This window comes from Anser cygnoides, chromosome 13 (assembly GCF_040182565.1).
Source record: "Anser cygnoides isolate HZ-2024a breed goose chromosome 13, Taihu_goose_T2T_genome, whole genome shotgun sequence".
NCBI classification, from domain to species: Eukaryota; Metazoa; Chordata; class Aves; order Anseriformes; family Anatidae; genus Anser; species Anser cygnoides.
The window spans coordinates 1,793,258-1,811,405 of NC_089885.1; the positions used below are offsets into that span (position 1 = coordinate 1,793,258).

Below are 18,148 nucleotides of genomic sequence, written 5' to 3' on the forward strand. Positions count from 1 at the left end.
AGAATTTTTTGACCCAGTACCTCAAATTTCCTAATGGCACTAACTATTGGTATAGTATGCTTAACTTTTTCCACTAGATCTGGGTTCAAGTTTACCACATATAACATTTTTAAGTAACCTGGTCACTGTTCATCTTTCTACGTTAGAAATATATGTTCTCAGAGTAACAGGCTTCATGGAGGAGGCACATACCTTGATTACTGACACGTGGGGCTTGACAAAGATTTAAAAAAAATGCATCAGGTCATTTTTATACCTATAGGGATAAAGATCCTAGTTACACCCACTCAAAACACTGGTCTCACAAAGACCAAGGATTTGAAGCAAGGGTTGTGTTTTGTCTGTTCACCTGTTCTTTAGAACACAATTGTTCTGCAGAACTACAAGTATTTTCATCCGGAATGATGTAAGTACAGACCTACTGGCATTCTGCACCTCCGGAATAAAAACAATCTGTCTTTGATGACCTCAGGTAGATTAAAAAAAGAAAAAAGTTAAGCTCAAGGCAGTGCAGGTCAGCTTTTGTCTCGTCTGGAATAATTCCTATTTATTCAATCTTCCGATTATGTCTGCACAGTAGTAACAGCAATATCAAGCAGATCTATGCAAATAACCATTCAATTATCTTATTATACTACTTTTGGCTCTCAAACCACACAAGAATTTTGGTCAGTCCATGCTACCTCCTTATATCCTGATTAGCTTAGTCCTTTTAAGTTAGTTCAGCTTGTCCCTTTTAAGTGAGTTTGATCTTTGCTCTAAACAGCACTGCAGGTACAGATATATCTTGCGTCAGGTAATGTGGGAATAAAAATGTTGTTTTTGCAGAGTTACATTGTTTAAAGGTAAGGAATGGGGTATTGAGATATGTTTGCAGTGATAAGAAAACTTAGCAGGTGACCTTGTAAAATGCTGACAACCAGACTCCTTAGAACAATTAGGTGAAAATCACGGTGTTAAGTCAAGTCAGATAAGTGAAGAAACATTACCACTTCAAACAGTAAAAAAGTCAAAAGAAATTTGAAATTTAACAGGCTGGCAACTGAAGGCCATGCATTGTCTGTGAAGCATCAGATAGCTTGTGAATGTGGATTACCCACTCAGTGGGGAAACAGGGGAGGGTCCTGTCATCAAAAAGTATATAAACTGTGTTTTGGAACCAGTAGGTGCGCTCCTGCTTGTGGGACGCCTGCCATTGCAATCGCGAATAAATTACTACTTCACTGAGATCCTCGCCTGAGCCTAAGTTATTGGCTATGGAGTGTTTCTCAGAATTTGGGAGCTCGTCCGGGATCCAGTCACCTACCGGGGAGCCCCACCGCCGCAGCAGCAGGAAGGCATGCCCCGCTGATTTCAGCGGTCCTGTGCATCGACGGTGGCGGTTCTGCGGAGAGCTGACAGAGGGCCCGAGACTGATTAAAGAGGCAAGATCCATAAAGTAGTGGGAAAGGGAAGAAGGTAGGCACTCCGGGTTTAAGAATTGATCCGGTAACTCTGTGCACAGACCAAGGTAAGAAATATTAAGTATTGCCTTCGGGGTCGGGTGAGACTCTGTGTGATGTGTGATGTGTGATTGAGACGTACTTTTGTACGAAGCGAGTGTGGAGTCCTGATCCACGGTTCCGTAGCTCCGCAAGGGGCTTCCTTGCGTGAGCAAGGAAGCTACTTCCTTCAAGTAGCTTCCTTGTGTGATAGCAATATCAGGGTTCCCCCTGCATTCTCTACAGCTATAGGTAACCGTACAGCTTGCCTCTCACGGCAGGTTGTGAGTGCTACCCGGCATCTGGGAGAATTTGCCTTGTGCACGAGGACCTTGAATGCTACCAAGGACTGGACGGGAAACTGCTCAAGACTTGAGATCCCCAGGGCAGATCTCTGGTGGTACTGTGGAGGCAAGATCTTACGGTCCACCCTACCATCTAACTGGGGAGGCACTTGTGCACTTGTACTGGTTTTGGAACCAGTAGGTAGGCTCCTGCTTGTGGGACGCCCGCCATTGCAATCGCGAATAAATTACTACTTCACTGAGATCCTCGCCTGAGCCTAAGTTATTGGCTATGGAGTGTTTCTCACAGTAACATCTGCCTAGAGCTTTGAATGAGTAAGAAAAACTCAAGGAATATCTTAACAGAATAAAATTTGAGAAAGTATATTTGTAGATCAATGTAAAGCAAAAAAAATCCTGAGAACAGGTTTACCAGAGTCTACACATTTGGCTGCCCTAGTGTCATCACAGAGAAGCTATTCTGCATGTGTACCAGACACGTGCTCACAGAGCAAAAAAATAACACGGCAAAAATCAACAGACCTTTTCAAAATATAGACAGTAGTAGCAATTAGTTTTCTCAAACAATGCAACAACTGTATCTTCCTCGTTAATTTTACTCCCGTTTCAAGTTAACTGTCTTCACATGCCATTTGGATAACCGTTCTAAAGCCAGAATTTCTGAACATCTATTTTTACAGCAATGGCATGGTATCACGGAATCCAGCATTTTGTGAGTTTCCAGCAACTGCTCTAATGTGCTCAACCAGTTTCACACCACAGAAGTTGCTGGTTGGCATAAAGAAAAGTCTACTTTCACGGCAGTAGCTGACAGGGATAAATGTAGCACTTGTGGCTCTCTGCTAAAGCACTTTGTACAAATGACTGCATAAAAAGAGAAAGATTTGTCATTTATTACTTCATTTAAGTAGAGATTTAAGAATGTCTGTGCTCAAAGAATGCTTTGTTACTGAGTGCCAGTCCAGATGGAAAACGCTGCTCTCTGGATCAGAATTCTTGACTGTGAACTTACCTGTGAAGGTCTACACAATATAAATGAATATAGCTTGAAATACTGTCTTCAAATTTATCCACATTAACTTATAAGACTATAAATATAATTACTCAACTCCATAAGAAGCACTGATGCCCACTCTGTTTTTATCCTGCCCCAAGACAACTAAGATTTCAAATAAGCTTGTGGTCACAGTTTCTCTCTCTCTTCCAGCTTAATTTTGCATTCACTTTTCTCTCCCAACTGCTTTGTTAAAAATTATATTCAAATACCTAACCCATAGAATCATTTTAATTAAAAACTTGTTATAAAGCTTACAAAGATCCAAACAGTAAAGCTACATGCAGAAACACCACTCAGTTCTATTCTAGGTCATGTAAGAAATGTGTTTAAATTGATTAAATTCATTCTGTAAGAAAAGCATTTAGAAGAAACCACTCCATTCTTTGTTGATGAAACCTAATGCTTATGTCTCCATCTTAACAACCCTTAACCCACGGATCCTGCAATGCACGATGAGGAAGGTAACAAAAGCATTTCCTTTACTACCTACAATAATTTTCATCTACAGCAAGATTGACATACTTAGTGCAACTTGTATGGCTAGCAAAACATCATGAATACCCAGCTGCACCATTGTATTCAATACTGAAATACATAACTTGGTTGTATGCTTAATCCTGATTCAGTATGTCAAATTCCCAGCCACCTGAAACATAAATGACCATGTGCATTTCTTAGTCTGAAGAGTAAAAGCATGCACATTCCTTTCTGAGATAACATTCCCTTTAACCATTTCCATAGTCCAACTGATTCTAGACAAGCCAGATTCAATTCCTTCAACCGTCATCTAAAAATTAAATGCCTTAGGAAAACACAAAAATAAAAGTAAAACAAACAACCCCCCCACACAACAACACTTTACAGAGGATGACTCCTACACAAAATTTTACAGAAGCAGGATGCTACAAGATGGCAGGCATCTGCTGATCTTCATGCAAATAGGGGGTGCCATCTGAAGATTAACTGGTTCTTGCAACATGATACAATGTGATAGCACAGAAAACTTAATCCTCAAATGAGTATTTCATTAAAAAGGAGTTGTGCCCTATAACCTTTTTTTTTTTTTTAATAAACTCATGCTGATAATCTACTGTCTTTGAAACTCTATTGGACATTATCATTGGTATTGATATATAAATGAAATTATATTTCCAGGTTCATATTTAACAAATGAAAACCCCATATTGTAACTACAGAATGGACATTCATGAGTGAACTCTTTCATGTTATTACTACAAACTTACTAAAATATATCACTGTCAACACTGAAGTGTCATCTGCCACTTTCACTGTTTCTCTGGTCTCTTAACCAGTAAAAACAAACAAACAAACAAACATACAAACCAAACTACACTTATTTAACTACATTTAACTATTAACATGGTTAACCACTTAGTTAACTACATTAACTACACAGAACCATAAAATATCCTGAGTTGGAAGGGACCCACAAGGATCCTTACGTCCAATTCCTTATCATCGAGTCCAACTCTGACATTTAGCTACTAAACAGAAATTGAGAGATGAGCTAAGCTTGTTGATATCAAGATGATAAAATTGTTTACATATTCTTACTATTACAGTTAAGGAAACATTGAGAGCAGATTTTCATTGATTATGATGCATTGAGATAAATAATTTGACTCTTTTCCCCTTGTTACTCAATTTAATACATGTTTTGCCCTCCTAAAACATAAGTCAAACAAATAAACAAAAAAATCCCGAAAGAGAATGAATACTTGAAACAAACAAACAAAAACTAAAAAGTACTACTGACCCAGAAATCCCCCCTCCATATCCAGAGGAACATAGAACTGAGATTTGACAGAGATATGCTCAGCCTGCCCTGTTGATTAAGGCATCTTAGGGCTTAGCCTAACTCTTGAGACTTCAAGCTACAACCAGAAGCCAGCACATGCAGGATGGATTGCACACAAAACGTGTGATTTAAGCATACAGCATAGATTTATTTTAGAACCTAATGCATAGGCCACTAAAATAAAGTGATAATCTCCCTGTTGCATAAAAACAGAGAATATAGGAAAGTAATTGCTCTTTAGAATAATGCATTTTAACAAAAATTTGATCTCATTTTTTGTCTTATTTTCCATCTACACTATAAACACAATCCAAATACTAAACAGTCTTTTCAACTTTCATATAATATATAAACCTAAGGAGGAAGGAGGGAAAAAAAAGAAAAGAAAGGAAGAGAAAGGAGAATAAGAAAGTTTCAATGAATTACTACTTCTAATCAGTACATTTGATGCATTTCTTTATTACCATTCTCCCCATCAGACTTCCTTTCGTGGTCAGTGTCAGTCAGGGACAATGCTGAGTTTGCCCGGCTTGACAAACAGGAGCTGTGCTCTGATTTCACCCCCCTCATCCACATCCTCAGGGCATGATCTGGCGATGCTCCACCTTCGGTTTCAGTATCCACATCTGAACCCACCTCTACTGGGTAGCTGTGCTCAGATACACCATGTAAATCTGTTTGGTAGCCAGAGCACAGAATATGGGGAGTCTCACAGAATTCCATGTCTGGAAAAAAAAAAACAACAACACAGAGGTGTTTAGGAAAAAAAAAGTGAAAAACAATGTACGTTTGGTGTTCTTTAGGAGAATCTGTTTTGAGAATTAATATTGTTAACACTATTAGAACCCTTTTTTGGTCAATGACTCACTCTGCTATCTAATCTACTAGAACATAATTCTTTAAGAGTGCAATTCTAAAGTATGTAATACTGTACTGCAATTGTGTCTTTGTCAGATAGAAATATGTGGCAAAATGTGTACACGCCCACACACAGATAGCAACATATCAATTTACAACTGAAGTGAGTTAATATCAAAACCTTAAAAATACAGATACTTTTGTTTTTTGTCAGAAAAGTAACAGTTTTAAAATTAATCTCACAAATCAGAAAGCTAACAGGATTTTATCATAAGATAAAAGATATCATAAGCACAGAGAATTTACAAATATAGAATTTACAAAATAATGTCAGAAATATTTGGTTAATCACAGAAAACAAAGAAAGGCTACTTACCATTGACTTGCTCTTTGAGAGTGCTGTCCTTGCATATTCACACCAGTGGGTTTTGGTTCTCCAGTGCTGGTGAACTACAGGAACTTCCTAGAAGAGCAGTGACTACTAGGACTGTACAAGTGCCATCTCATGACACCAAGTGATCAGAGATTTGGGAGAGTTGTACAGTGCTCAATACTTCAGTTATTCTCATTAAACACCACAACTGTAGGGCAATCCAAGGAAAAACAGAAGGTGGACAGGAACCATAATGTGAATATGCAGAGGAAACATTCTCGAAGAACTACAGGTAAGTAAGACACATTAGCAAATTATAACTTTCCTTTGAGGTGGCCTCTGCATATTCTCACTTGTGAGAATCCAATTACCAATGCAACTCCCAGGGAGTCAGACAAGGAGTCCTAATTAAATAAGGATTACAGAACTGCACTCCCTAATTGAACATCAGACCTGGGATGCCATCTTGAGAGACTAAATACAATATCAGACACACATACAGTATTCTTTCAATTTCTAGAGAAGAAACGTCAGAGACGAGGGTCATTGAGAAAGACTGAGGACAAATATTTGCTTCTACTGTCATCCTAACTAAAGCCTCAATTTGCCAAACTAATCCACTTACCAGCCAGTGAAAGGAACGGTTATTATTTTAAGCATGCTCTCAGAAATAACTAAAAGCCCTGGTATTTTCTTGAAGGCGTTGACCAAACCTACGAACCAAATGCTAAGATATAACAGACTGAAGTGGCTCAGTTTTCAAGTCATCTACCTCTGTACATGGGCTGGCTTTGAGCTTGGGCAATTGCAATGTGTTTCCTAGACAGCAGGGAAAGGGCGGACAGCAAATAGAAAGAAGTAGCCGTGGCCTCACTTTCCTGTGCAAGAGCCCTGAAGGTCATCCCGGCTCCCTGGTGTTGCTACTGCAGGGGCCAGCCCATTGCAGCAGCACTGACCATTACCGCTCCTGCTCCTCTCACGCCCCAGGGCAGCCACGGCACCCTCCACAGTACCCGCATCTCTTCTCCAGGCTCACAGGAGGAGGACTTGATCTCAGATCTCCACTTGGGAAGCTGCAAAATCCTTCACTAGCTCTGTCTCCAAGTCTTTCAAACGCCTTGACGCGGGCTCTGAGGTTTGATGGAGATGGTTAGGAGAAAGCAGCTGAGATGCTGGGAGGTGGCTGCACAGTTTCTGCACTAGAGGGAACAGCTGGCATTTGAGCAAGTATCTCTTGATCTACGTCTCCAATGCCATCCTCGTTCATGTTGTCTGGGACCTGTCAAAACTGTCCCTGGGCTGCCTGGCAGAAGGAAGGAAGAAGAGTGTTTCAAGGCAGAACTTGGGGATGCAAATGCAAACTGAGCAGTTGGGATGATACTCTATGCTGGATGCTGGTTCTCGATCCTATCCAGATGCCTGCAAGAGAGATTTGAACCCCACTGAGACCCTCTGGAAAAAACTCTCCTTCCCCTGCGGCTACGACAGTAAACACAAAACATTCAGTCTCCAGAAAAGCCTTGCTTTTCTGAGATTTTTGAAGCTCATTGGGCATTGGAGACACATACACAGAGGCCATCTCAGAGCAAGTTACTGGATATAACTAAATGCAGCATTGTTCATATAATAACTTGTAACTCTCATTTTAATTATGTATTATATACACAATGAACTAGCTCCACTTGGTTTAATTAGACAGCATGGACCAATTTTTTGTATGACACGAACAGTGCAGATATTGATGCTGGACACAACTATCGCAGCTGAATTACATTCCTAGCTTTTGCTTTCCGTCTGAGAACATAAATGAATAAAGCCACCTTTATACAAAGTACAGTTCCAAATGGTATGTGGTCACTCTTATTTTTCTTGACCAAATCCAAAAAAGGACATGTATATAACCCAAATAAAAACCAACAAAGGTGCTAGATGACTAACCCAGCGCCTAGTATCAATGCAATAAAGAGTGAATCCCATAAACAGGCTGGTGCTGTTCCACCCTGACAGGACTGAATTGTTTTTTTAAGAGGAGGTTGTGGACACCACTAGTTCACAAACATTTTCTATTAACAAAAAGTGAGTGAATGCTCCCTTGTAAAATAACTGATTTAAAGTTCTGCTTAAATGAGTTAAGCTACTATAAAAAAGTGACAGGAGCGTCACTCCACATTCTGCCCTCTAAATCGTGCTGGCCAGTGGCTGGCACCAGCTTGTCACACGTAGGGGTCACGTCCACATCGTCCACTCCAACAGAAAATTCTGATGGTTAGCACACGCTTTAGCAAATAACATAAAAAGGAGGAATAAATGGATACTGCCATTTAAAGAAGTATATTATAAAAAAAAAAAAGGTAAGATTTATCTGCTGAAGTCATATAAAATTCAAAGAAAGTAAATTAGACTAATGCATTTGGACAAGTGTGTTTAAGAAGACTAGCAGGTCTGCAGTGCTCCTCATAAGAACTGAAGGGAAAGTATTCCCAAAGAATTATGGTTTATTGATGTACCTCAAGAAATACTTATATTGAAAAACACACTTATTTATAACCTCATGGATGGAATAAGAACCAAAAGAATTAATTACCAGACTTAATATTCACTTACATTTTGGTCGAGGCCCATACTGCAGAAATAACCTCCACTGGAACAATTCCCTAATACTTATTTAATTCTCTCAAAAAGCAGCCTTATTCTCATTTTCAAACTTAGATTTCTGTGATGCACTACAGCAAAGCAGCTTTCTCAGGTTATGTCTCTCCTTGTCAACTAAATAACAACATGTGATCTCATGAAGCACCTTCTGAACCTCCTTCCCCTTCAAAGCTAATTTTTACTTATTTTCAGCAGCAAAGAAACTTTCATGTAATTGCAAATACTCTGGAAACTTCATGAGCCATGTCAGCTGATGCCAGGCCCTCAGGGAGCAAGGATGCAGGCACTTCCCTCCGTGGATGTCCACCAGAGGCAGCCTGCCTGCCCCCAGCAGCCTGCAGCCCACAGTCTTGCCATTTGCAATTGCATATGCCAGTGGGAAAATTCATCCCAGTGAATCTCACAAATGCTAATTAGATCACACATGTTTAAGAAACACAGAATTTACCCTTCAGTCTATATATTCAAAATGTAGCAGCTAGCATTTTCAGTATTTAGCTATTTTTTTGGCAGAGAAAAATAAAGTGACTTTTTTATGCTACAACTCATAGCCAACCACAGTCCAATCAATATACTGCCTTAATAGCCTATTCCTTGAGTATACAAGCCTTTGTAGTATTTTAACTCCCATGGGCTGCATTTTCTGAAAAGCACTTAGTGTGCCAGGAGTGTCTGGTTTAGCCTGCATATCTAACCTTGTTACCTAAAATACTACACATTTCCACAGGAGATAAAGTTCAAGTGGATTTATGATAAGATTTAGTCTTACCAAAAAGACAGTCACAAGAGAAATGAAGGAACATTAATACGAAATTCAAGTTTTTGCATGAACTGTGGAAAGAGGAAAAAAAGGCTTCTGTTATGAATGTATATGGAAGATCACATCAGAATATTCAACTCTTGAGCTTTGTAGCCATTGTAGCTGAACTGTTAAACGCAGGTATTTTATCCCTGACTTTCATTAAGAGAAATTGATATAAAACATAAAAGAAATATAAAGGAAAACAAAGAAAATATAAAGAAATGTCAAATATTTTATGAACAGAAAATGGAAAGAAGGCTGGGTACATTACAAAAACTCGTCAGCGTTTCAATTAACAGATCCCTTTCTTTCTACTTTTCTACTTTTACAGAACTTAGTTTTCCTGGGGAAAAAAAAAGATCTTTAGAGAGGAGCAGTTAAAGAGAAGTTTGACTGCATTAGACAATGGGGCCTTTGCTCTTCTTTAAGAAGTTCAAGTTGAAACAAGAATGATGTAGCTGAACAGGCAGCCAGCTCTAACACTGCTCCTACCAACCAAGAGCTACTGAAAACTTCTGCCTTCTCTCTCCAGATACACCCACCCACTATTTGGGATCTTACTACAGCATTAATTTAACTTCCAGTAGAGTTAACATCTTAACTGGATTTTCATGTGTGTACAAAGCACTTATCCCAGGGCGCCTTCAGGATAATCTCACTGTCCTTCATACCTGCCAGGTGCACGTACCAACAACGTGGGGCTCCACTCTTCACTTGAGGATTTCTGCAGACCTTAGTGGACTTGCAGGACTTGTGGAATTTCCACATTGCTTCCGTTTGCCAAGAATTTTATTAATTTCAAAAAACTAACTAGGGGAGTAGTTATTTTTTTTTTTAATAAATAAATATTTAAAATGATAATTAAAAAAAAACAACTGTTCAAAAGGAGATGAGCACAAAGAACCATCCTTTCAAATTTCCATGCTCCCTTATGGAAAAATATAATTTAGTATAAATAACAAAATGACAAATAATAATACCTATTTAAAATATTTGATTTATCTGTTTAACTAGAGAAAGAACTTACAGAAAAATGGACAATTATTATAAACTGAAATAGTTTGACCAGTTGCTATTGCATGCCTTGTATGAACCCAAATAAAGCCATTTGGATTTCTATATTTTAAAAGTCTCCTTGAATATCATTGATTCAGAAATGTATTTTATCCTTAAGTCTTGGTATAGGGTTCTTCTTATTCTGAGAAATCTCCCCACCCAAATGCACACAAAATCAGTTCTCCACATGGAAATGTACAAATTGCTCTATGTTTGCTAATGCAAAACTATAAAGGAAATTTTGTGCATTAACTTGGGGGGAGCCTGAGTAGCTCTGAGGGACGGAGAAAATGTCAAAAATGTCAGTGTATTGGAAGTTTATACTATATATGCTAGTTATATAATACTCATCTGATGCCAGTCTGCTTTTTTTTTTTTTTTTTTTCAACACTAGAGGTTATTTGAGAATACCAGGAATGTCACTCTAGGAAGCAGATCCTATGGGAATAATCTGAACCAATTTGGAAGCAATTCCACACAGTCAAGTCAAATAACATACATTAACACAAATAGCATCACAGTCACAGAAGTTACCAAGCTAATGTCTGAAGGAATGATAATACGAATGCAGGGGAAAAAATACCCCAAACATGCAGTAATTGAGGTTGCTGTATGGCATGGGATTTTCCAGTACTACGTGGTGAATTTCACACTTTGAACTACCACCAACAGTTTAATCAGCGAGTGCATTTCATATGCTTCAAAATGAGAAGGCAAGGCCAGCTAATCGTGGCAAAAGATACTCAGGAGGAGGAAGGAGAGAGGGGAGGAGAAAGTAAATCAAATGGGGAGAGAAATTCACGTCCAGTTTTTGGAGCAATACATATGCACCCTCCTAAATGAGAAATTTTGAGGGCTATTGAGCACTCTGCTAAATTCAGTGTGTTCAACAGCCCTGAAAATTTCTCATTTCTCACTTCAGCACCATGGTTTACTGGCTGTACACTGGACTTGAGAAGTAAATGTGCAGACATTTTTAAGTCTGTTTTATAAAGTCATTCATGTGACATAACCTGCTAGACAACTCAGTGAATGTTTTTTTCTGTGTGTGTTCACATTTGATTTAGTCGAAGTTTCCATGTTGAGAACACACTACTTCTTTCCTGGGACAATATTATTTAAGGACATTAAACTTCAGTAACCTTTCATATGAAAATCATTGAGGAAGAAGTAAAAAAATCAAATAATTTGCAAAAGCACTTTACACTGATTTTTAATTTTTTTTAAACCACTTATCACTTGCTACACTATTATCACAGTCCAAAACATTCAGCTGCATTTATTTCAGAAAAAAAATAATCACATAAATAATCCGCATATAGAAGATATCATTTGCGTTTTTATACTTATATCAAAGGTACAGTATTGCACATTTTATATTACTGTATTTCAACTTTTCCTTACATTCCAAGATCAGGTTAGATGAGGCCCTGAGCAACCTGATCTAGTGGGTGGCGTCCTTGCCTATGGCAGTGGGGTTGGAACTAAATGATCTTTAAGGTCGCTTCCAACCCAAGCCATTCTATGATTTTATGATTCCCTTATCTCCATGCTTTATTTTCTTATATAAATCTCCAGTTACCACCAGAGATGCTAGAAAGTTAAAAATAAAAGTAATAACAAATATGGAAGAATTAAAATGGGAATCAGAGTCTGCTATAACACTGAGAAATTTCATGAAATTTGTAGATTAGGCAACTAAGGGATTACAAAAGAAGTTTGCACTTTCACAAAACTCTTAGGCTTGTAAAATTTACGAGAAGGAAAGAAACTATTTCTCAGGTCTTTCCCCAGAGGAAGCAGAGGATGAGGTTCCAAGCCATGCCTCACAGCAAACACCCTTCGAAGTCTCTTCAAACTAATTCTTCAAACATAGAAATAGGGCAGAAGCAGACTGGCAGGAGTAGACTGCACCAATTTTAAAAATGTGCCTGGAGTTCTCAGAGTGGATTTTTTTTTTAATTACTATTAAAATCAACACGTATAAGGAAATGTAGTTCTCAAATTTTGCATAGTAATCATCCTAATTTTAGGAAGACATGGACAAACTTTCTTTCTTCCAAGAAGTGGAAAATCTTTTTTGTAGACGACTGGAAATCTACAATGTTGGAGATCGCGTTTTCAAGAGTAACTAGCAAAATGTCAGAGATAAGGCTTTTACAGATACAATGTGGATGCAGTAGGTCTCAGTTTAACTTAGAAAGAAACATTATAATTATCAGACAGGCCAGGAATTTAATCCTTCAAGTTCAAATACATCTTAAGTATTGCTGGCTAATGCCTTCCCTGTTCTTAAAGTGCAGCTTTATGATGTAAAATACTTCCCTTTACACAGAGTCTGTTAAAGAGAAATTTCTATTGCAGGCACTCATAAATATATCTCCTTTAATGAATTTTGGAGTTATAAAACCATAGCAAATGCCAGGAGTTAGCATTTAACCTAAATTTCTGATAAAAGAAATGTACTTAGTCTCAAATAATGACCACACTAACTCTACCCTATTAAAGGCAAGAGGGAAAAAATCTAATTATCACAGACAAGAAAGAACCTCAGTATCATTTGTGAGAATAAATGACGTTCTTATAATGCTAGAGTTGAAATAGATTTTGGAAAAGTTGCCTTACAATACATTCAATTACAATTTCATTTTCCATATGCAAAAATATATTACAAAAGAAAGAATTTTCAAGAAAAAAGATCTGTTGTTTCCAAAAGGTGCATTATAAGAGATGCATTTCTATTTTCTTTCACGAATTTTAAATAGTCTCCTCGGTTCTGAAATCATTGGTCACTTACAAGTTCTGGCATTTGTGTATGTGTTTAAGGGAAGCAATTCATAATAGGTCTTCTTGTCATTAAATTTTCAAAATTAAAGCTGGTTATAGTCTTAGCCTGTAGTTTTATTTATTTATTTATTTTACTAAAAAAAAAGAAAAAAGACAAGACTTTTATGAAGTACAGCAAAACTATGAATCAAGTAATCTAAAAAAAAATAACTAATGTTTCTCTTTAAAAGTTTCGTATGAATTAATATTCTTCCTCACGATTAACAACAGAAAGCGAAGCAGTGGAGTACTGATAGCTTTAGTCCTGTCTACTTATAACTTAACAGGCATAGATAATGCAGAGGTTCCAGCTTGGAAGCCTCTTTCTCATTTAAGAGAAGAAAGATTGACAACTTTTTTTAACAGAGTATAAATTGTATACTACCAATTTTTAATGTGAAATTATCCTCAGATTGTTGCTACATATCTACAAACTTCTGGAAGTAATTTCTGAACACAATTACATTTAAAGCAGAATCACTTTCATTCAAACATCAATCTTAGATTTCATGACAGGTATTGCTTTCTAATAGAACTCAGGATGGAAATATGAAATTAATTTCTACCAACAATTTTGATTCTGGTTTGTAAAACATTTTAAAAATACAAGTTTTGTTTCTAAAAGTACTTAATTTGTTTCCTTTTAAAATTCGAGAAGAACCATTGATATGCTCCGTGAGCATCAAAGCCTTTTTTGAATAAAAAAGTGTAGATATCTGAACAATTTTAATTGGCTTAGAAAGTGTTAGAAGACAATATATTAAAAATGAAGAAAGCACATCATAACTGATTTCCTTTACATTCCTGTAAATCCAGAAAAAATGTCTGTGATGCCAGTGGGTCACATAAAGAAGATAGTATGTGGGCTTCAGGTCAGCACAACTGTCTCACCTTGACTTTCACCAAAAGGTACAGAGGTCTATCGTCACTTAAAATGTGCTTAAAAGAGAATCTATCACCCATTTTCCTTTTAAGTTAGAGGTCTGACAGTGTCCAGAGGCAGGCTGGAGTGGAGGAAGGTGGTTTGTGTCACCCTGGGTCACCCAGCGAACACACTTAAGAGTTATTTCAGGTCTGAAACAACACAAACGGGAGCAAGGGTTCTGTAGGACTTTCATCCGCTGACAAAGTTCATGTTCCAACTGACAAACCTTAAAAAAACCCTGAAAATTAGGAAGAAGTATTTGCAATAGAGGGGGGGTATTACAGTAAGCATCTGGAGGTAGAATCCCTTGAAAGGAACGGGTGAGGCGTAAGGCTCTCCCCAGCACCGGGCTCTGCGTTCAGCAGACAAAAAACAGGAGATCATTCACTGCTGTCACAGTCCTGCCCCCACAGGAACAGGAGAAACAGAGGAGCAATAGCTCCTATCACCCTCACCCAAACAAACAAACCTCTGACAGGATTAGCATATGTATCCTTTCCTTCTTGTTGTGAATCTGCTGGAAATTCAGGGCAGAGAATTTACCAACAAATCATAAATGAAAAAGCTGCTAGTGAGAGAGAAAAGACAGCAGCATCAGGACAGCTTTGTAAATCTTGACAGACACTTGCTGGCTCTGAAGGGTGAACTATTTGTTGTGATTTTTGAGAAGTCAAGAAACATAACAAACCAGAACAAGTATTACATAGCTCTTTAGAGACATAAATATTTGTCTCTTTCTTTTTTTCTTTCTTTTTTTACATTGGTAAAAGCTTGACAAACTCCAGCCTGCAAGCTTCCAGCATCACCAAGTGCGCTGGTCAGAGGACTTGCTGCCAACCAGCCCCTTTGTACCTTAGGAATCAGCAGTGTAAATGCTGTAAGCTGAAAGTACATCTGATTCCTCTCTCAAGCACCCACAGCTGAAAAGACTGTCAAATGGTGACAAAATTTGAAATTTTCATCCACCCTTTTCTTGGTGGAATATCAAAGATTGGCAGAAAAATATACCTAATTTTGTACTTCTTTATATATATAAATACATGAGTGTGAAATATTACATATACATAAATACTGACACAGAACTATATAAATATAGAATTATACGACCTTAAAATAACTAAACTTGAAAGGATTTTTGGCAGCCTGTTCCCATTCTCAGAGCTAGGCCAAGTTAGATCAGGTTGCTCAGTGCCTTCAATGAAGAGTGTCAGAGCACAACAAAGCATTTTAAAACCATCTCCTAGGTGAGGTTTTCAAGAGACACCAGGTTATGCTCTAACAATAAAGCCAGAAAACCAACTTTATTTTCATGATTTTGAAAATCCAATCCACACTGATTCATTTTTCACTGTTAAAATATCCCATTTCCCTGTACATTCACTAACAGTTTTTAACGTGTGATCACTAAAAATCAACTCAAACTGTGAGACACTTCCTACTTCTGAGTTTAGAACAGTGAAACTTTGAACTATTTAGGATTGCGAGTGCACACATTTGCACTTTTCCCCCCCCTTTTTTCCAGATCTTTGAAAAATTTACTTGTGGTGTACCTGATCTCAACACATGAAAATCTACTAGGGATGCAGTATATACCTTTATTTAGATTAAACACTTAAGGAACATTTAGACCAAAAAACACACTCTTCTGATTAATCCTGGAACAAGAAAGGGAGAAAACGTGCATGCAAGCTCTTCAGTACTTCCATTCACGTCCAATTACATCCAGCTGCCAACCTGACATCGATGAGAACATATGAAAGACAACTTGGCACATCCATTGCATTTGATTAGCCAACTGGGGATACAGATTGTAAGTCAAATAACCCCTCTTTCCCCAAAAAGATCTTGAAGGGTTTGTCATCAAATGTTCCATCTGATCAAGAAATGGGAGATTAAACTCCCTTCAAAAAAAATCTGACCATTTCTGCTCCCTTCTTTTTTTGAGCGTTCAGTTTACCATAGGGATTTCAATAACAGCAGTTCAGATGTGAAGGTCAGCTATGCTGCAGTTTAAGTAATATTAAAACAATTTAAAGGAAATAATTGTTTTTGTGTATCTCATTTTAATAGGCATGATCACAGAAACCATTGTCCAACTGTTTAACTCATATCCCTCCATGATCTTTATTAGATTTTTCTAATATTTCCAGATATTATTTCTTTACACTACATTCCATTAGTAAGTTACTTAACTTAAAAAGACTCATATTCTCATATTAAGATGAAATAAGGTATCTCAGCTGAAAATGGTGGAGTTATTGCAGGTGTGCACACCCAGAAAATACACTGTGGTAATCCTGCTTAAATATCACCCAGCATCATTACTATTTAAGTTAAATAAGCTGTTCTTAAAACATATTTCACCCTAAAATGCACATCACGGTTATGAAGAAAAGATGAAAATCTCAGCCATTTATGTCAACATAATAAAGCTCCTAAGCATATAATACCAGATCTACAAAATTCAGGGTCGTTAAAGTAGAGAAATTTATCACAGAAGGGAACAGCGTACCTCCAATAACATTTTTCAAAATTATTCCAATAGCATTTGTCTTTATGCTGTTAAGCTATTTAAATAGGTACTACAACATGCCCAATTCCCTGTATGTTAGGAGGGATATTTGTTTAGAATACCAAGATCTGTTTTCATCTCCTTTTTCCCCTCAAGATTTCACAGTATCACAGTATCACAGATTTCTAGGTTGGAAGAGACCTCAAGATCATCGAGTCCAACCTCCGACCTAACACTAAGTACTCCACTAAACCATATCGCTAAGCTCTACATCTAAACGTCTTTTAAAGACCTCCAGGGATGGTGACTCCACCACCTCCCTGGGCAGCCCGTTCCAATGCTTAATAACCCTTTCGGTAAAGAAGTACTTCCTCACATCCAACCTAAAACTCCCCTGTCGCAACTTTCGCCCATTCCCCCTCGTCCTGTCACCAGGCACGTGGGAGAACAGACCAACCCCCACCTCGCTACAGCCTCCTTTAAGGTACCTGTAGAGAGCGATAAGGTCGCCCCTGAGCCTCCTCTTCTCCAGGCTGAACAAGCCCAGCTCCCTCAGCCGCTCCTCGTAAGACTTGTTCTCCAGACCCCTCACCAGCTTGGTCGCCCTTCTCTGGACTCGCTCGAGCACGTCTATGTCCTTCCTGTAGCGAGGGGCCCAAAACTGAACACAGTACTCGAGGTGCGGCCTCACCAGAGCCGAGTACAGGGGCACAATCACTTCCCTAGACCTGCTGGCCACACTGCTTCTTATGCAGGCCAGGATGCTGTTGGCCTTCTTGGCCACCTGAGCACACTGCTGGCTCATATTCAGCCGGCTATCAACCAGTACTCCCAGGTCCTTCTCGGCCAGGCAGCTTTCCAGCCACTCATCTCCCAGCCTGTAGCTCTGCTTGGGGTTGTTGCAGCCCAGGTGCAGGACCCGGCACTTGGCCTTGTTGAACTTCATGCAGTTGACCTCAGCCCATCGCTCCAGCCTATCCAGATCCTCCTGCAGAGCCTTCCTGCCCTCGAGCAGATCGACACACGCACTTAGCTTGGTGTCATCTGCAAACTTACTGAGGGTGCACTGGACGCCCTCATCCAGATCATCAATAAAGATATTAAAGAGGGCCGGCCCCAGTACCGAGCCCTGGGGGACTCCACTAGTGACCAGCCTCCAACCAGATTTGACTCTATTCACCACAACTCTCTGGGCCCGGCTATCCAGCCAGTTTCTAACCCAGCGAAGCGTACACAAATTTGTAGAGCTCCAAAAGAGGGAATAAGTACCATCATTCCTGTACTTTACCAAAGGGAATAAAGGATGAGAAGAATTCCAAAGCACACCAAATCAAAAGACCTTGGTACATTTTCACAAAGTTTGAGGAAGTGCTGCAAGTCTCTGCCATCTGTTGCCAAAAACATATCCAAGCTTTGGGAACAATGCCACTGCACTGAGAAATACCTCCAGTGTTTTTATGGGGGTAGGAGCACTTGGCTGCA

General features: G+C 38.7%; 1 protein-coding gene across 18 annotated transcripts in view; it reads right to left on the reverse strand.

Moving 5' to 3' along the window:
* TENM1 (teneurin transmembrane protein 1) overlaps window positions 1-18,148 on the reverse strand; it is an 848,278-nt gene that overhangs the window by 214,779 nt on the left and 615,351 nt on the right. For 16 of the 18 annotated variants that reach the window (XM_048070576.2, XM_067005240.1, XM_067005241.1 and 13 more), the window contains one exon: window positions 5,127-5,387. The exons of 1 other annotated variant lie outside the window; for it this stretch is intronic. In XM_048070576.2, the coding sequence (XP_047926533.1) occupies window positions 5,127-5,387 (261 nt within the window). Of the gene's footprint in view, window positions 1-5,126; window positions 5,388-5,896; window positions 7,322-18,148 lie in introns of those variants that run through there. One more of the 18 variants, XM_048070603.2, reaches the window with a different exon arrangement.